The 20,981-nt window shown below is 35.6% G+C and overlaps 2 protein-coding genes across 2 annotated transcripts in view; both read right to left on the minus strand.

The window, feature by feature from the left end:
• The window catches only part of LOC106672598 (frizzled-2), a 146,207-nt gene extending 132,286 nt beyond the window's left edge, over positions 1–13,921 (minus strand). The window contains exon 1 of the mRNA XM_014404145.2: positions 12,646–13,921. Coding sequence (XP_014259631.1) covers positions 12,646–13,807 — 1,162 coding nt within the window. The 5' untranslated portion in view covers positions 13,808–13,921. The remainder of the gene's footprint in view (positions 1–12,645) is intronic.
• A 1,428-nt stretch (positions 13,922–15,349) lies between these two features.
• LOC106672605 (2',5'-phosphodiesterase 12) lies at positions 15,350–19,750 on the minus strand. Its single transcript, XM_014404153.2, has 10 exons — positions 19,383–19,750; positions 18,195–18,482; positions 17,940–18,138; positions 17,740–17,879; positions 17,294–17,456; positions 17,029–17,161; positions 15,974–16,123; positions 15,785–15,905; positions 15,569–15,729; positions 15,350–15,509 (listed from the first exon to the last, which is right to left on the minus strand). Exons 1-10 carry the CDS (start codon positions 19,663–19,665, stop codon positions 15,402–15,404), a joined length of 1,746 nt encoding a protein of 581 aa, XP_014259639.1. The 5' UTR covers positions 19,666–19,750; the 3' UTR covers positions 15,350–15,401.
• Positions 19,751–20,981: the final 1,231 nt, after the last annotated feature.

Here is a 20,981-nt window from a genome sequence, read left to right on the forward strand (position 1 = left end):
AAAAAAACTTTCTTTGAGGTTATCCATTATACGGCAATGTCAAAATTTAAGCACTTTAGATCCAGTGGTTTGGTCTGTGTGTTGACTGTCAGTAAGTCACGTAACGATATATATATATATATATATATATATATGATTTTTGGTTTATTCAACTCTACCACAACTTAATATTTAAAGTCATTCTCACAATACAACAAAACAAATATCCCAATTTTTCAATCTGCTTTAACAAACAAAAATTGACCTCATAAAGTTTCCAATATGTTTTACAAGGTGTCTATATGCACCTGGGATGGTTTTTCATATATTAATTCTTTCAGAATGTTTTGCGCCCAAGCATACAATTTACGTTTTTTTAATATTCCGTTCATTTATTCATGATCCTTTGTCCATCCACCATACGCGGCCTAGTGAAGATTTTGTACTACACACGCTATGCAGCTTATTTTTATTTTTTTTACGAGGGTTCGCAACAGCAGAGGTCATATAAACCCTCAGGGTGCCGGTGTTTTTGAAAAAAAGCCCATTTGTAAGTATGTAGGGTTCGAATGCAGGGCCCTAGATTCGAACCCGGGACCTTTACTCTAAGTGATGAGCGCCGTGTCAACGCCTAAACCGTTGCGGCCACCGACTCCCCCTGCAGCTTATTATTATTTAGATATTAATAATAATTACACTAGTTTTCGTGGTCCGCTTGACCAATTAATATCTTTCAATTAATTAAGGTTTTTAGTTGGGATAAAATAAGACAGTCACGAGGCAGATTCGAAAATTGTTTAAATATAACTATAAATCTGCAAAAACAAACATTCTCAACTTACGTTCGCCTAGCCTCGCTAAACTTCCTAACAGACCGACCAATCAATTAATAGAGACTTTTTTGTTGGAATTTGCATTTCTAAAATTGGCTATAAGTGAATATTTCTGGCAATTTGTGATAATCATTATCACAAATGCTATTTTTATTATATCGACGTGGCCCGATATCTTTTTATTCGACTTTCTAAAACATAAAAATTATTGATCCAGATGAAAGGGAAAAAAACCTAGGCGTTTTAATAACTGATAAATGGCTGTAATTGCATAAGGTAATAAAATATATGACAGCGTACCTATGCATATAAAAAAGCTATAACAACATTCTGTAAGTGTAGAATATTATTATTAGAATTGCGTACATATTTCTTTTTACGAACTTCAAGCCGTTTGATTTAAAAGGATTATTACATCAGAAAGTCAAAACAGCGACGTAATATTTTGTCTTACATTTTATCTGTTATGCTCTATTTGCTTTCATAAATTGAATTCTCCAGAAAAAACTATGCATTTTTCATTTAAGTTTTTTTATACATTTGTATAGTATTGTTGTACGAAATTAACTCTTTCAAAAAGCTGTAACTCTTCTATAAACTTCCTTCTAAAAAGCAAATCTAAGTTTATGTGTAAAATTATTTTTGAAAAAATCAATATTTTTCTATATGCCATAATAATTTTCTATAATATTCTGTAGGGGAAACAACATATATTTTTAAAATTTTCATTTTTTTAATTCTGTTCTATTGCGTCCAGAAATTTTTTGACTGGGGATATCTTTACATAAGATATAAATAAAAGTCTTTACGAAATACAAAAAAGTTATCTACAAAAATAAGTATTTTCTATATTTTCTTAAATATGTAAAATTTGGTAATTGTAAGAAGGAAGTTTATAGAAATGTTATAGCTTTTTGAAAGAGTTAATTTCGTACAACAATACTATAAAAATGTATTTAAAAAACAAAAACAAATGAAAAATAGATAGTTTTTTCTGGAGAATTCAAGCGTAAACTAAATTGTAAGCAATTTTATTAAATTTAATATTATTTACCATAAGAATTTTTCAGGAAAATATCTTTAAAGCAAATGTTTTATATAGTATTGTTGACATTTTTTGAAGTTCTGAGTGTAGGCATTTAGCCTATTTTAAAAGGCGTATCCATTTACGACTTGTACTCGCATGGCTTCGCCCATTAGATTATACAGATAACTTCTTCGCCTTGTTTAACATAATTTTTTTTTTCAAAACGAAAAAGGATTAAAATCTCAAGGCTGCCTTTCTGGAACAACTTTATTAAAGGACTTGTCCAGAAATTATTGCACGACGTTCGAGCTATGCGCATATACAACAGAACCGCGATGTTTGCCAGGGAAAATAAACCGCAAGCCGTAACAGTTTCTTCTAGAGTACAACGTGCGTCTATGACTAATCCATGAGATAAAGGAGATCCAAACGGTATTTTGTGGTTTGATAGCTCCTAATAAAATATCACGATTGTTTGCTTAGGGGAGTGAATTCCAATCTACTCAGAATCGTTTTTTACATTCAGCGTTCAATTATCCTCTTAGCAGATCCCAAGGAGTCATAAATTTCAAGCTAGGGGGAGGTACTGTAAAACCTCATCATTCATTTTTTGCATACCCATTTCTTGATGGGAACCATACAGCTTGTTTATCAGGCTGAATCCAAGAATATTGACTAAAATATGGCTTTTCGTACAGTTATCCTTCAGTTATATCAGTTTTCCTTGTGAGTGTCACGAAAAGGATGTGGAATGTGTGAGAAGAGAAAATTAGAATTTTGCTTTTTAGTAGTTTCTTAAACACAGGAGAAAAATTAAAAGAAGTTCATAAAAAGACAAGTACAGACCAAGAAAGGATAGATGGATAGGACTACTATATCTGGTAATGTACGGTAGTTTGACGTTTCCGATCAATTTGTTCTCTCCATCCTCGTTTGGTTGTCAGAAGTGCTCCGGCTTTTCACCACCTGACACACTAAGCACTGAAGATGACGTGTGAAACGCAGCTAAAACGACCAAGACCTCACTCGCAGACCACAGGACGAAAACTCGCAGTATCTGAAGTTAACGGCTTAAATAATGTCGCAACACAGAAAAGTTAGCGCGATTCAGTAAAGGAGACTCTCTTCCTGTTCGTCATAAGACAATAATATATTTTCATTGAACCATCACCTGAGTTGACCGGTTGGGAGATCACGGAGACCAAGCCAAATATTTGGGCATGTCACTGTACAAAGAAAACTGAGACTCTCTAAAAGTTTTTCTGACACATATTTTCAGACCTATGCTCCGAAGAAGGACGCTGTTTTATGTATATTCACAATCATTTTCATGTTATCGTGTACCATAATTGGGTTTGACCGTTCCTAGGCTGGTTAATTTCCGACAATCACCAGCTCTATGGCATGTGAGCCCTCTACTTACGATGAAAATCGCTCGTCTGTTCCCATTTCGGCCTACACCGAATAAACATCAAATCGAGAAGATTGCAGCACTACGGGATTAAATGAAGCCCTTTCCCTTTCTCCAATCGGGAACGGAACAGCCAGTAAATTTCCCTAAAGCCCGATATAATGCCCGTTCTTCAGAACCCCTTTATCAACATGAAAATACACCGCTCAAAGACCTTGTTTACGGTCTTGATTTATATCGCTACGAGAAGAGATTGATTGCGGGTTGGCTCCGGTTTCCTCCCATGGCTCAAAACCACAGACGAGGGTTGCAGCTTCCGCCGAAACGAAGTTCCTCGACAGCCGTTTTGCCGATTCTAGGCCGTTGAAGTGGCAATTAAAAAAATTACGATGACCCGTGAACCGGAACGCGTTCACCGAAGATGATTGCACGTAGGCCGAAACACGTCGTTACATTTCTCCACCCGTTATAATTGATTCAACGGTTCCACAAAGAGATCGAAATAATTTCTGTGCACTCAGGCTGTCACTTTCCCTCTAGCAATGTCTCTTTTAATGACTCAATATGATTCTAAGTAATTGCAAAATTATTATATGAACAGTAATATGAATCCAATAATTCGACTATTTTCATTTTAGCCAGAGATGTTACAATTATTAAAAAAGGAGCTTGAACATCAGTCCGCAATTTAATTTTCCTACGCCTACTTACCCTCGTTGACTCTGTTGAATTGTCTTTTCGCAAACCTTTCAGAATAATCCTAATAGAAGCATATGGCAGTGCTAATACAATGAGCCAAATGTCATCATAATAATCTAACGAATCGGAAGGAGCATGTTTTGTCGAAAGATCCTACTTCCATTAACATTTACAACCCTCATCAAGACTGGCAAACTCACTGCTGCAATTAGAGAGGGATCGACACTCGTAGGAGTGATATAATTATTTACCAGTCTCTACCTGAGAAAACATTTACACAACATGGGTATATTCAATGATGATCCCATCTATAGATGAGAAGAAAGAAGCAGCTAACATATCATCTTCAAAAGCAAGCAACCTCTTAATGGAGACATAAACTTGGATACAAAGAAAACCCAGAAAATGCAATTGCAGCAGCGACAGTCAATGATCTTATAGAGAAGAAGGAATAGAATGGATAGAACAGAATAAGGGACGAGTAGATTGCACTGATCTAGGGAACTAGGAAGCTACAATAAGCCAGAGCTAATAAGCTAGCTGGTTGCTGCCTGGGATCGTAAACGCCCACTTCTTAGTATCTATCATCATTATCAACCATTACCATTGCAAATTATTGAGCTGATCGACTTTCCTACGTCTGTTCTTCCTGGTTTCCCTCTTTTCGGTTTCTCGACATCTTCAGTAAGAAACCGTCGAAACGCAAACGAAAACGTAACAAAACCACCAACCTACTAACACTATTACAAATTATTTATAAACTTGACTGGGGTGAAAGAAGCGTCTATTGTGGAAACGAGAGATGTTTTGGGGGTTTTTGATGACACTGTAAAGTGTAATATTGGAGATGTAATAAGGAACACTGACATGGTTCTAAGGTTGAGATTGGAAAGACCGTATTCTTTGAATGTTGGAAGGTGTAGCAGTGCCCCACAGTTCTAGTCTTGTAGATTGTCAGTCGGTTTTTGTGAAACATCTAACAGAAATCTGTAGAACAGTCAAACGTTTGTTTAATTCCTGTCGTTTTGGACGTGTATGTTGGTTCCAGATTAATCTTAGTCGAACTGGAACCCAAGGTAGCACGCAGTCTGTTTTTGGGATGGGATATTATTGAGGAATATTGTACGAGGGCTATTGCTTCAAAGGGTGAATGATACATGGGTACACTCGCTTCCATTAAGCTTCTACGCAGGTGTTTTGCTGTGTTCGTCGGCTATTTGCAGACATGTGTCTGGAGCTCAGTACAGCTGTCGACGGCAAAGAATGCAAGGATGGTGAAGTTGGGCTATTTGTAATGTAGAGGAGTTGAAGGATCGGTCTAAGTACAGTGCCCTGAAGTACTTCTCCCAGAGGAAAATAGTCAGAGTAGGCCGAACCTTGGTGTACTCTGAAGAATCGGTAAGGTAGGAAGGTTTAGGAAAGATCTCAGTTTTTTAAAAGTGAAACACCTTGTAAAAAATATACTACTTCCTGCAAGAATTTTTAACTGAAGATTTTAACTGTTAAATAATCCATGATGGATTTCACTTATTTTTTCCTCTGTACCTTTTATATTTGTTGACTTGTCCATGCGTATCTACCTATACACAATAAATAATAAATAAAAAACGATATCTACATATCAGTCAATTTGTCGAATTGAGAGTAAATTGGTCGTACATGTAGTACAAGCTTACAAATTCTGCTTTGATGCGAAGTAGGTCATAATCTCCATAAATAGTAATGTTATATGATGCGGAAGTAATCAAACGAGCTCTCCTTACGATCAATCCCCTTCTTTGTTCAATCGAGAATTATCGAGCCGATTGCATAAATTAAATTAAAGATTTGCAATTTCATGCCAAGGTCCTAGATGTCCGGCGTTCCATAAAAAGCGGCACATGTAGGAAATATTTACACAAGACGTGTGCACTTGCCGTAACCGATTGAGCAAAATCCTGACAGGAATATCCGGTTAAAACGACAAGCTATACCTTTCACATATATGAAAACAATTTCACACAGGAGAAAAATTAAGAACAAATTGAATACTTAATAAAGCCAATATCGTCAAAACAGCACAGCACGGTTGATTGATTTTAAACCCGATCCCAGATCAGCTCGTTCTGCATATTATTTTTTTAAGATGCGACATTTTCTTCAATTATTTGCAAAATTAAGTATTTGTTTAGAAAAACAACTGTGAAAAGATATCATGAACTACCTAAACCAAGCATTGGATGGTATCATTAATCAGCAGTTTTTTGAACGGAAGAAACTATCTCGTGGCCTGGCTGGTTCCGCTGTTTTTACTATTTTATTAGCCTCTTTCTATCAAGATTTATGCTTTATCACCAAGTGACGTGAAAAATCGAGACATTTAAATCATATAATTACTGCACGTTACCTGACCGTCTGGTGTTGTATTTGAGAAAGACAGGATTTTGTGTGCATCTGTTCAATTTTTTAGCAATATAAAAGGCTAACAGAAACGACGTGAACCTTGGATTTGTTTGGTCTGCTTTGCCTTTTAACTGCATATCTCTTGTCCGGCCAGTTTCGCTGTTTGTAACACTTTTCTGAGATAATAGAATTAGAAATAATCCAGATTTTTATTTTGCGTAAAATGTATATTGCAATTGATAGTTTATGTCCCATCTGTAAATCAGGTCGATATTAAAAACTGAGAATAAGTTAATCGATCCAATTACACAAAGTGCGTGTTTTGCGGTTTAGCCTTTTGAAAAATTCCTGTTCTGGCGAGAAAAGTCCAAGGAATCAATAGGCCAACGATGTACATCTTTGACCACCGAATATCAAAACACCACTTATCAAATGTTCACTTTTATATATAAAGAGTATATATTTTATATATAAGAATATAAAGGAAATAAGAAAATATAAAACATTGCAGGTTCCGAAGTTGCGTTGTTCACCAGGAAGTGACAAAAGGCCACATCCACCGAAATTCCCTCGCAAATTTTATTATTATTTCGTTAAACACCATTCGGGATTGGTTTAGAAAGCGGACTCACCTAAACTCACACATCACTCCTTTTAAAGCCAGGCGACAATATTTCTCAACCATACTGCTAAAAGAAGAAAAAAGTCCCTTAAGAGAAAGGTCACCGTCCAAATGAGTCAGATAAAATTCATTTCTATAAAAGGACCCCCTCGAGGATCCCTGTTGGCAGGTCTTGCGACAAACGAAGCAACAGGCCCTCGAAGGAAATGCTGCGAACGAACGGTTTAACGAGATAATAAAAATGGAATTCCACTAATGGATTCACCCACACGAATTGCTTTTACCGCAAGCGTAAATCGACTATATAAATCCGCAGCATTTTTCATTTGAACGGGCCTTTTTTTTATAAATAGATACCAAAAGAATCGAGTATCCCATTAAGAATACAATCATATATGAGCTTATAACATAAATATTTTTCATTTGAACGGGCCTTTTTTTTTATAAATAGATACCAAAAGAATCGAGTATCCCATTAAGAATACCATCATATATGAGCTTATAACATAAATATTTTTATCTTATTTCCAAAGAACATCATAATTCATCGAGTTTGGAATTAGTTTAATTTAAAAATGCCAATGAAATATAAATAGATGCGTTTGTCTGAATCCCTTGTTATTTACGTTATCTTCATTAACGTAAACACGTAATATTACACTGAGAGTCAAAAAAGTGGCCACCCTTAATATTTTTAATGACATCATAGACAATCCTACATCTTACAGCAATAGTTGGTCCCTTTTAAATTATTACAAATAAATAAAATCTCTCACTTGTGTTTAGAATATTTGTAAATAAATCTTTAATAGTCAATCACTTCTTTGTTGGTTGTTCTTCAAAGCTTCTTTCTAACTTTCCTGTGGCTTGAGTTTTTTAAATTGTACGACTTTTAAGATTCAAATTTGTTTGAGTGATGGTTTTAAGAGATGTAGATTCGGCTAGCTAGCTTTTTTGGAAGATGGGAGAAGTCAAGCGTTTGTGGCCAGGGTGCTTAACATTTCCAGAACAACTGCCCGAAGGGTCGTCCATCGCTGCCAAGATATTGGAGATTACCTTCCCTACAGGTCTGATATACTGAGGAAAACGGATAAAACTTGACAAGATTGAAAATTTTTGAAGCCATTGAGAAAAAGCGAAAACTGGAGGTCCAATAATGGTCAAACGGCCCGTAATGAAATTTATAGGAAAACGATACATAAAATTTTGTCACAAATTACGAAAAACGCCATTCCACTTGGAGTTTATTTTTTATTAGTCTAAAACTCATCAAAATAATGAATACCCATTCATATCCGCCCATCCCACTTTTACGACATGTCATGTTGCCAAGAAATGATTTATATTCTAATAAAAATTCTGAGTCGTAAAACGATTTTTTTCTATTTATCGGTTTGATCAGTATGGATGGGATGACAAGAATTCTATGCTCAGCACCATCACCATATGCTTTATCCAATTAGCATTAAAAGCCTGTTTGTTTACGATTTTTTAAAATATAATGGTACTTATATGTAAACAGTTGCTCTGGCTGTTTTAACTCTTTCCTATTATTTCTGCTTCACTGGTGGATTTCGGCAGGAAAATAGGTGTTTACTTTTTATAAATGTGTGGTGATTAGTGACCGTTAGTCGATAATTATTCAGAAATAGTGAGATGCGGTCTGGTGTGATGTGGTTGTTCAAAAACCTTTTCTTTATCGTGTCAACGTTTCGATCTTTGTTGAGATCATCTTCAGGGAAAGGTGGATTTATAAGATACAAAAAAATATTTTTCACATCCTAAATGTATTTGTTAAATTTAAACNATATTAAATAGATATTGCACATTAAAAAAATATAGTACTATGAATGAGGAACATTTGTAAGTAGTTATTCAGAAATCGTGAGATGCGGTCTGGTATTTGTTAATTGTAAACGATGTTTGTAAATCCCAGGCCCTGAAGATGATCTCAATAAAGATCGAAACGTTGGCACGATAAAGAAAATGTTTTTCTGAAACCTACATCCCACCAGATCGCATCTCACGATTTCTGAATAATTACTTTTTATAAAATTGTGGCGAATAATAGGAATAATAGTTTGGCTCATAGATTTGAATTTGTGAGTAAATTGTAATTTTAATGTAATTTGATTTGTGAAAATTTGTTTGAATTTGTAACTTGAATTTAACGTAATTTGAATTTAACATAATTTGAATAGGCGTGTAGCCTACGAATTTTACAGATTACGCTTGAAAAAAATCTCTGAAAGGCAAAAAAAGCTATATTGTTATCCTATGGCTCCAATACAGAATTTGAATAAAAATTCAAGAGATAAAGAAGATTTACGCAGGATCGGAGTACTTCGTTTCCATTACCATATATTTAAGATTGTTACAGATAGGACAGTTCATCAGGAATTCATCCATCATTTATAAAAAACAAAATCACTCAACGGCGCATTTATTGAATTGAAAAATAAGCCTGCTATATAAACAGCTTTTTGAAAGAAAAAATAACCGACATTTCCGTAGAATACCGGAACCTCTACGTCAAATAAACGCAAATCAGGGGAAAATTGGCCGGCGTTACTGAATAGTCCAGCGCAAGATGACTTCAAACACCACACGTTTTGATGACGCTGCAAAAACTACCACACAAAATCATTTTCCGTAGATGTCTTCATATGACAGTTAAAAAGCTGTTGAAAATTGCCATAAGACTAATAAGCAAAAGTGGGGGCTGCGGTGGCCAGTCGTTAGAGCGTCCGACTCGTATTTGCCACGGCTAGCGGTTCTGGGTTCGAATCCCGGCGGTGCCCAAGGTTTAATGGATTAGAGTAATCAAAAGCGTAAAAATGTAGAGATGTAGTGTGGTTTGACCTCTCGTCCGCGACACCCAAAACGGGTAGTTGGACGTTAACACTCCTGTTAGTTAGGAATTACTCATGCGATCATGTTATCAATTAGAAAAACATGACAATGATTTTTTTCTTCTACTTATCCAGCTTATTGTTGTTTTCATTACTTTCAGCTTAGCCATTCTTTTTTATATGAATGAGAGTAACATATTCTAAAAAGTATTTGCGGTGTTAAGAGATTAGGAGCTTCAAATGTAATTTTTGACAGTTTTTACATTTACACGGACGTCGTTCTTCAAATGTGTTTTTAAATCATCAGGAAAGATTGCCTCACCGTTTTGGCTTAACGGCCCATTTTATGGCTCGTTCGTCGCTCGAGGCCGGCCTAAATCATTTTTATGAGAAACGGCTTCTCTTCTTGGAGTATGTACCCTCTTTAGAAGTACAAAAACGTTCGATTACAGAATCCGAAAGATTTATCTTTAGTAAAAGACATACAATGAATATTTCTATTTTGTTAAATCCACTTGAACGATCTTTTTGCGAACGTTTATGCTGCCAATATGGACATTAACGGATAATTTTTAGATTTTTTCATAGGGTCTGTAGGTCAACCTAAAATTTCCGATCATTTTGGTCTGCCTATCCTCGTAGACTCACCACTGAAGATTATTTCAATAATTTTTAAAAAAGTTTTGACGACCCTAATAATTTATTAAATCCATTATATTTAGTGGTCTAATTGACCAAATTATTTCTTTCAATTAACGAATTCTTTTTATGTAAGTTTTAATAATAATTTATATTAATTTAAACCTTTTCCCTCCAAAATGGGATAAACTTAAGCAAATGGAGAAAAAAAGTGGGCCCGTGAAAATTTATTCCAAATTGAAAATTTTTCTACTACGATTTCTATGTCACATAATTGTAAATAGAAACACAAACGTGAAATTACCTTATCTGGATGGGATTCCATTTCGCCTACACTTTTTCAAGAATTATGTAAACAAAACGATTTTAATCCTAACAAGTAAATTTCGAACTTCAAAACAGAGATAGCAACAAACCCGCGAGTTTAGACGGACCCAATGCCGGTTCAGCGAGAGTTTGAAATGTTTTCATTCCAACTGATCGACCACGTTTCTGCGTTTATTTCATAAAATGTTCTTTCCAGGGAAAAGAAGATAACGAACACGATAAAAAACCAAATTATTGGTTTTTAACTGAGTATTGTCAAACATTTTCCCGAAGAAATAAAATAACTTGTAATTATAATAAGTCGTATAATAAAAAGGATCATAAAAACCTTTCTTGTAAACAAATCTGAGAAAGTAGTTTGGTCGTTTCCGATAATTTTGGTCAGAAAGACGTATTTCATAGCTTTTTAATTTACTTTAAAAAAAGCCAAAAACCCAATGAAGATGGAGAGAAGACTAAACACGTGTGCCAGGAAAAAATGAATAGAAACGACCGAACTAACTTCAATTGCCCTTACAAAAAAATTTTTAATGATCGTTTTTTACCTTCCTAAAAAGAGTTTCTTTAAATTGGGGGTAATCCAAGAGACACGAGGTTTTTTTAAAGGTTAGTTTATTACACTTTTTTCCTACGTTTCGGGCTGCTTTTTCTCTGTGCATCATCAGGAAGCCAATAAGGTCAAATTAGTGCATATTATAGCATTAGTAAATTTGACTGTACTTCTTGTTAGGGTTTCTGATGATGGGCAGAAAAAAAAATAGCCCGAAACGAGAAGAAAAAATGTGAAATAAACTAATCCTTAAAAAAACCATATGAGTCTTGGATTACCCCTAATTTAAAAAAAAATCTTTTTAGGAAAATAAAAAAAGACGTGGAATCGACTAAATAAAATGATCTTTTATATTTACGACTTAATATAAATAATAAAGCTACGAGATCAGGGATGAAGCCATGAAGGTAAAAAAAAATTGTTTTCTGATGTTGAACTTTTTGCTCTATTTGACGCCTTCCTCAGGAGTCTATTTAATTCCCTGATCTGGCTTTATTATTTATCATTGAAGGCTGTACTCTACGGCATAGTATAATTTTTTTCCGAGAAAATATATCACACGACTCGGTTAACAATAGAAAAATTTGTATTTTATCGAGTTCATTGCCCCACAGACGAAAAATCTCACAATTTAAGAAAATATCAAGCTATTGACTACAATGACTAACCAATTAAATAAATAGAAAATTGCGTTAGGACTTGTTTTCCTGCTGGTTTATAGTTTTGAGATTTATGTTATTGTGATTTATATATTAAGGTCCTCTGTTCTACCCCATGGACATTTACGACAAAAAAAATATGACTTTGGTGTTAAAGTGTGAGTAATCTTGGGATAGCCGAGATAACTGGTTCTCCGGCTAAGCCGGTCTTTTCTGAGAGGGGTAGCTTAAGATCTTACCTGCACTTCATCAAACCAGGTAAAATATCTTTTTACAAGGAATGGGTAGATTTTTCTTTCGGAAAACTTTAACTGGAGCACAAGTGCAAGAGTAATATTTTCACATTTTGTTTATATTTCAACATTTGTGTTCTAAATATAGGTTCAAACTTATTTTTTTCCAATTAATTATACTTTTTTATCTAAGGTCTAAGATGAGATGATAAAGAGATGTCACGAGCGGGATTCCAACCCACCACCGGAAGGCTAGCTACACATCCAGTTTTTCCATCTCAACCAAGAACTTAGATAAAAAGTGTAATTAATTAAAATAATTAATACCGTCAATTATGACTACTAAATATATATATGGCTTATTTTTTCCGTGATAATACTAAATGTAGGAATAAATTGGAAAGAAAACTAGTAAGAATAAAACAAGCGTACCTTCTACTTTTCCCATGGCGAGTATTGTTATAGTTTTGATTGCAGGAACGGCCCAGGCTGCGAGGTGGAAATACTGCGAGTTGGCTTCAATAGCTTCGTGTCCCCATTTCAATCCGGCTGCCAGAAACCATGTGAGCGTCAAAATGACCCACCAGATGGAAGAAGCCATGCCGAAGAAATAAAGGACCATGAAGAGTATGGTGCACGGTTCATGCTTGGTCCCTTGCGTTATAGTCGAGACCATCTGGAGTTTAGGCAGTTCGACAGGCGATGTGAACGGTTTCCTGCACGCGACGGAATCGCCGGAACCGAAGCCGACGATGTAGGCCGAAGCGACCATCATGTAACAAAGGCTGAGGAAGATAATCGGCCTTTCCGGGTAGCGGAAACGGTCTGTGTCGATGGTGAAAGTGAGGACGGTAAAGAGGCAGGAAGCGGAGCAGAGGACGCTCCACACGCCAACCCAAATCCTCGCGAACTTCCTCTGCTCCGGAGAGAAGAACATGCCGTCGCAGGGGGCCCCGCAGTCTTTGGCGACGCGGTCGCCCACTTTGAGCTGGTAATCCATCCCCTTGGGGACTTTGAACTGAGACGGGCAGATGAAACCGTAATCCATGGCCCCTTCGGGCAGGCCGGCGGGTTCCTCGTGCCTCGGGTAGCCCTGCTGGGGTCCGGTCGGCTTCGCTTTCCCGCTGGTTGAGCTCGTCCGGTTGTTGTCCCCGACGCAGATATCCGGCGGCTCTGGAAACTTGCTACATTCTAAATTATCCGGCCACGGAAACCCGAAAACGTTCATCACCTGCTCGCAGCCCTGTCGCGCCGACAAACAGAGCGATCTGCACGGTGGGATCGGCTTCTCCAAAATCGTACAGACCGGCACGTACACGGAACACAGGAAAAACTGAAGGTCCAAGTTACACTTGATCTTTATCAAAGGGGAGTACTGGACCAATTCGTACGCCGCTTCTTCCTGCTTAGCCTGGTTCATCAAGTTAGGCATTATCGTCTCGTTGTATTGGATGTTCTGGCAGACCGGTATAGTGATGGGCTCGCACTTGCCGTGGTGCCTCAGACTGTCCTTCTCGACGGACCTCGATGAACCGCGGTACTGGGCGCCGGCGACGAAAGCGGCCGCCGTCACCAAGACGACCGCCCGCAACATGATGACTGATGATCCACTGGAATTAAACACACGGCACTTCTTCCACTCGCGAAACTTCCATCGTCACACCCCGGATGATGTTGGAAAACGACTGCCGGCTCACTGCATACTCGAGCATGAAGAGTGGGGAATCCATGGCGTCGCCCCCTCTCCTTGGCAACCGGCGTCCTCAGACCTCAACCCCTCCACACTTCATGCCACTTCTCTTCACCAACCGGCGACCACTACCACACTACCACTCAATAATATACATACACACTTCAATTCACTGCAGTAAAGTACGAAGCATCGATATTTCTTGACCACGGAATAATACTGTCTGTTTATATCATAAATCTGAGGGCAGACGAAGCAAAACCTTTTTTATTTTGTTTGAATTAAATTGACTAGTCTTAATAAGTTATGAGTTCTTTTCCTAATATATTTTAAAACTTTAACAATAAGAAATTTAAAAATATTTGATTAGCTTCAAAAGATCATTTTTATCTAAGAAGAAGCTTAACTCATATTTAAATTAAATTTCGCAAATAATGATGTTTTCTCAGATCTTTAGACATTTAAAGAGCACTGTCAATAGGTGGCCTTCGGGGAACTTGACTCATGCATAAAGGGTCATCCTCACCTGATTAAGGTTAGAACATGCCAATATGTGTCAACGGATAGGATACACGATAAAATATTAAAATATTGCAAACTTGCTATTGCTCCTATTTTAGTTTCCCTTAATAAATCCCTATCTACAGAAATTTTTCCTTATGTCCTTGAAAGTAGTTACATAGTTCCGGTTTTTACAAGTGGTAATAATAATAATATTTGTAATCATAGACCAATTTGTATACAACCTGCTGTAGGCAAAGTTTTTAAAAGTATCAAACTAAATTTCTTAAACCCAATATTTAAAACCGTTATTATTACAAATTAACATGGTTTTCATGTTGATTTGTATCTACATTAACAATCATACTTATATTTCAAAATTATATATTACAATCTTTTTCTAAAGGACTACAACTTGTTTGTATTTAAACTGACTTTTCAAAAGCTTTTGATAGTTTTCAATTAATTAAGGTTTTTAATTGAGATAAAAAAGTCAGTGTCATAAGCGGGATTCGAACCCACGACCTTCGGCTAGATACGCCAATCCTCTACCACTTGAGCTATTGTGACTTCAATCCACTCGGACACTAACTTCCCATCTCAACCCCACCTTTTGAATTTTCCCTCCTTTTGAAAGCGTTGATCATACGATTCTACTACAAAAATGAAAAAAGTTAGGCATACTGGCAACTCATTACATTTTTGTTTGCATCCTATTTAGAAGGCCAAATGCTTAAAGTGAAATTAAAATCGGTATTGTCACATAGTTTTCTAGCATTTTCCGGAAGTAAATAAATAAAGTTATTTTTTTTTAATCCCTTATTTAAAATCAGGATTTATCAGGGCACTCATAAAATATGCCTGGACCATTCTTCCCATGCTTACACCAGGGCAATCCTGATTTTTCACATCCTTAATGAAAGGGTAAAACAAGAATGTTAAAACTGAATTCCGTATTAAATTTATTTACACGTTAACAATTCACGATGACTACAATTCAAATAAATTTGAAAGTTGAACAGATTGCGAGGTGGTCCGATGGAAAGTTTGGATTTGGCAAGCCCACCTGTTCCTTGAGAAACTGTTCGTCAGGTAGCTTGAGTTTCTATAGAAAAAAAATGTATATTATTGATTTGTTTTGTACATTTAAACCCACACACAAACCTCGACCACATCGAGCGACTTGCTAGTGAAGTAGATATAATCCAAACAGCCAGAAAATAATGGTGTGTAATTTGTAAGCGGGAATTTTTCTGTCACTTCATAAGCACTTTTTATTTGGAAATTGTGCTTCAATTCCAGCCCTGTTATTTTTTCCTCTTCAACTTAACATAAGAAAAAATGTTAAAGAAAGAAGTTTTTTTAAATCTTTCAAGTTACCAGAACTCCATTCCTTGTAATCAGGAGGTATCACATTGGCAGTCATGAATTCGTATACCCCTGATTCAGGTGTGCTGTTGAAATCCCCGCAGAATATCATTGATATATTTTTACCTTTTTCCTTTAAATAAAAATCCAATAATAACTATTGTAAAAAAAATATAATAAAATAAAACAAAAAGTAGACACCTCAAACTGGCTAATGGTGCTGTTCATCCATCGGAGCGCCATGGCTGCTTGTAAGAGTCTAATATGGTCAGCGGTCGGATGAAAATATAAATGCGTATTGCCCAGAACGAGATAATTCGATGGGTTCTGCACTGATTCCAAAACCAAAATCTAAAATAATAATAATTAAAAGTTTACTTTTATCTTACAGACAAACCAATGTAAAAAAAAATTAGTGTAATTTTAAATCAATTTAAATCATTAGTTTGGTTAAATAGGATCAACTGAAAAACATTTGGATTAATTACTGAAGTTCCTACACTTCACCAACAGCTCCCTATGGCCACTTCATGTGTTGCCGAGAATTGAATATGATTATACAAAATTTGAAATTATGCCAAAAAGACGGAAATTTGAAAAAGTTGTAAGTTGAGATAATTAGTGGATCATTGACTGCACTAAGGTACAGTGAAGTAGTTTTTCTGAAACCTGTGCTTTGCTTGATAATGTTTGATCGCATGTAGTAGTCACTTGGAGTGTGTAGGCAATACCACAATGAATTAATGGGTGGTTCTCCTGGCATGAATCCCATAGAACATTTATGGGACACAATAAGGCGGTGGGTTAGACTTTGTTCGCCACCTCCAACAAGCGTTGAACAACAAGCTTCAAACCGCTCTTGTTGGCAAATGAAATTCTTTCTTTCACAAGACAAAATCTGATCACTTAATTACTAGATGCTTAGAAGACTTAAGACACTCTGCAAGGCCAGCGTTATTAAGAGCACTAGTTAATAATTTGTTAGTTAAATTTTATCTAAATCTAACACTAAATGATTTTCCAGTGTTTCAGTAAATTTTCTTTAGAACCATCATCATTAAATAATTTTTATTAAAATTCATAAATTTCTGATCTCTTTTAATTTTGTTTTACATTCAATAAGTATGCTGTAATTAATATAATGATAAAATAGATAGTTTGAAAAAAAAAAATACAAGTGTCTGGTTTTTTTTTTTTTGGTTTTTTTTTGTCTTTGAGTATATATTATATATTTTATAAAAGAAAATTGGTAATACCTGTAATACAGTTCCTAGGTCTTTTATCTTCTCAACAAGCTTCTCATTAAGCTTGATCTGATCCCAAATATCTGCAAACATTTTATCCTTATCGACCTCTTCACCAAACACATATTTGCATTGTTGAACAAGGCTAAAAATCAAAATTAACTATAGAAAAAAAAAGACCTGAAAAGTTTTTTTTCTTGGTCTTGCACGGCCTTGATTTATTTCCCCTGCACTAGGACAGAAAGAGAGAAGACATGCCATGACAATTTGGCCTTACCGAAATTTCGTCTTATTGAAAAATGTAGCAACGCCCTCAGATACGGTGCCATTTTTCTTCGCCATCTCCCCTGCGAAATCGACACAGCCTAGTAAAAAACTGAGGTCATACTCGAAAATTTTCACATCGACCTCCTGGAGGCAGATTATATCTGCTTTGTACCCTAAGAAAGATTGTTTTAATTATTTCATGATTTTGTATAATTTAATATTACATGCATTATCACAGATGTTCATTTAAGGGCATAAAATTGTTTCTGTTGTACATTCAATAGGGAATAATAATTCAATGAACTTTTCCCTTCAAAATCAATTTTTCTTAACAAAAGATTGAAAAGAATGAATTGTAAAAAAAAAAACTTTATTTTGTTTGATATTGTTTTTATGACTACTTTAATAAAACTTTTTATTTTGATAAAACAATAAAGGTTATTTTGTAATTTATACCCATAATTTCTCTTAATAAAAGTGGCTTTCTGTAGTCAATGGAAAGAGCGAAAGGAGGACAATGAGCAAACAGCTGTTTTATTGCAACTTCTGTTTCAGCATACAAGTCTGCTAGTAAGTTGTAAGACATCACCCTGAACCTGCAAAAAAGACACTTAAAACAAATATATATTTAAAATAATTATATCAATTTTCTGTACTGGTCAGCAGGCGCAAAATCTGAATAGCCTTCCCGATAGGACACGGGGCTCAAGCTGACTTTCTTCGGTATTTCCGCATCCACTTCAGGTCCGAAACGCTCTTCATTTCCTGGTTTGCACACAAATTTCAAAAAGCTCCCGACATCTTTCTGAGTGGGGTAGTGCAAAATACAATCCCCGACGACTTTCCACGTTTTACCTTTGACAGATAATTTCAGTTGCATTTGAAAGAACATCCACATTGAAGGATCTCACCGTTATCCCGACTTGCCTGCCAACTCATCTCCGAATGGGCCAAGTCGCCACTGAATATTCTCAAAGACTTTGGGTACAATGGGCAATCGGACATGGCGAATTTCGGCATTGTGAGCTGGAGCACACATGGATGGTTGACAGCCACCGAATACTCATTGTCAACAAACTTCATCAGAAGTCCATTCTTGTATTTATCACTAAAGAAAACGTCTAAACATTTTTCTGTCCTTTCTACCTCATTCAGGCCATGGAAAAGCTGGATGCTTAGTTCACCAACCTCCACTACTTCTACAAAATTAAATCAAACAAGTATTAAAATATTTTTACTGATGGATAAATCGAAAATGAATTTATAAAAATTAACAAAGACTTCACTAACCACATTATGAAATACTAACTTGCTAACAATACAGTCTACACATTTACAATAAGTAGTCTGTGAGGTTTTGAATATGAGAGTTAATGGCCCCTGAGCATCATCATATATCATGATTTTAACTGCATGTTTATATCAGAAAGGTTTTTATATGCAGATTTTACTGGGATGAGTTTTTCAAAATTACTGGTTCTGTTATGCATATTTTATTACTTTTGTATTCAAAAATTCTGGATAAGACCAATTTGAAAGAAAATGAAAACATTCAGTCCCTGCATCAAGCTTTCGAGTCCATTCTCAAACACAATTTTCATATCGTCATTCCTACAGGCTCTCTATACAGAGCCAGAGTTGCACCCTTCAATTAGGAGGGATACATAAAGCAACCTTTCTCTAATGCTGGACACATTTGCTCCAAAAGTGAGTGTCCATGGGTCAAGAAGTCTGTGAATGAAATTAATTAATATGTTAAATGAAGATGTATAAAATTTAATGATTTTTATCCTGACATATTATGTTGTCGCTACAGATGGATCAGTGGAGAAGATTGAATCTTTGTTAACTTAAAATACTGGACAGTGTGATGTAATAACTATGACTATTATCTTCAACTATTAGTTGTAATGCAAGGAATAAATTGTGTTGGTGTGTATGATGCTAGTTGGTACTATCACTTTCTGAAGAATATCAAAGATGTTATCAGTCGTGACTAAAACTGAACCCTTGTCTAGCATGACAATTGTAAGAACAAGATCAAAGATGTAACGTCCCATAAGGTATAAAACAAATAATATCCATATTTGTTCATTTACTCGATTCGTCCTTTTTCAGCTTTTTCTTCGTTTTCCTTTCGAAGATTTTACCAACATTGGCTTTCACTCTGCCCAAGAAAGCCTCGACGGTCTCATAGACGTTCCGGTTGAAGTTGAAGCTCCTCTTGATGTTGAGCTGGTCGTGGACGAAGTCGAAGTTGACCTGGAATTGTTCCGAGTTAGCCTCCCTTCTAATATATATTACCCTCTGCCCAGAAGACATCGCCCTGGTTAAACTGGTCCTAATCAAATTAAAACTCAAAGTCCCCAATAATTTGGTCATTTGAAGTCATTAAAATAGAAACCAGGAACCGGACGCCACCACGGTGCACCTTCACGCATTTGATAAAAAATTAGGAGGTTTCCCACTTCCCTCTTATCAGTAGAAAGTTTTTTCGAAGGTTAAATTGCTGTTACCGATTTAAATAATTATAACTTTATTTGAGACTGAAATTAACATTGATAAATACAAAAATTATACTCAACAGAAATACATATGTATTTATTTTTTTATTGTTAAAAGCCAAATAGCCTACCCACATTAAACTTTTTTATTAATTTTTTCAAATAACAGAAAACTACAATTTTCTCCACACTTGGTGCTCTTCGAATGTTCTCTCTCACTTTCTATCTATCTATCTATCTCTCTTTTAATATCTCTAAATGCAGCCAGGTCTGCTTTTCTAGAACTACCAGATCTACTAATTTAAGTCCAGTCTATTCCTTACCTTTATTTATTTATTATTTCCATTGGTTACAGTAGTGTAGTACTGAAATTAGTCATAAAATTCGGATACAAATACAAATAACAAATATGAAAACAACACACAAGTCAAGGTGAATTTATGGCAATAAAAATTCATCTACCAAATAAAAATTTTTGGTATCAACCACCTTTAAATTTTTTAATATGCTTATTAGCTGCACAAGGAAGCAGAACGTACTTACTGGTCTTGACCCTGCAATTCTAAAGGATAAGTAAAGGATAAAGCTAAAGTTTTAGAGGAGTGTTGAAGGCTTGGGATATGATTAGTGCATTTGGTAAAAAAAGTAGTTAAATATTGAGGACTTTTATTGAATTTAATTTTAAATGTGTATATTAAAACTCTGAGTTCATAAGTGCATTGGATGTTAAGATTGCTGAAGACGTTAATATAGGAAGAAATATATCTCTTGGTTTATGTTTATAACAGTATCTTATGCAGGAATGATAAGCAATTTGAAGGCGATGGTTGATTGAGATTCTAAGGAAAGTGAAAAAATAGAGCTATAGGAATGTAAGGAAAACTCTAATTTTCTGTGGAGTGAAAAAAGCTAAGGCATCAAAGTGAATAAGGCTTGAGTAGACCTGTTCAATAATAAAGCTCACACGGTCTTGCCATTTAAGGTGGGAGTTAAAAATAACGCCGAGATTTTTAGGACAAAAATTGATAGGGGAGCTGTTGATATAAGGCAATCTGATTTAATGGGTATATTTTAAATTAATAAGGACTGGGATTTGTTAGGGTTTAATGTCTATAGAATGCCTTTATTTCTTGACGATTGATTGAGAGAATGAGGGTCACTTGAGGGAAAAGATAGTTTCAGAGATGTAAAGCT

The sequence above is a fragment of the Cimex lectularius genome, unplaced genomic scaffold, assembly GCF_000648675.2.
Source record: "Cimex lectularius strain Harlan isolate CLEC.00 unplaced genomic scaffold, Clec_2.1 scaffold139, whole genome shotgun sequence".
Lineage (NCBI taxonomy): Eukaryota > Metazoa > Arthropoda > Insecta > Hemiptera > Cimicidae > Cimex > Cimex lectularius.

Coding starts and splice junctions, on each gene's coding strand:
- LOC106672605 (XM_014404153.2), bottom strand. CDS start 19,665: ATGACCAAATTATTGGGGACTTTGAGTTTTAATTTGATTAGGACCAGT. Junction 17,457..17,739: donor TTTATTAAGAGAAATTATGG/GTATAAATTACA, acceptor AATCTTTCTTAG/GGTACAAAGCAGATATAATC. Junction 15,730..15,784: donor TTACAAGGAATGGAGTTCTG/GTAACTTGAAAG, acceptor TCTTATGTTAAG/TTGAAGAGGAAAAAATAACA.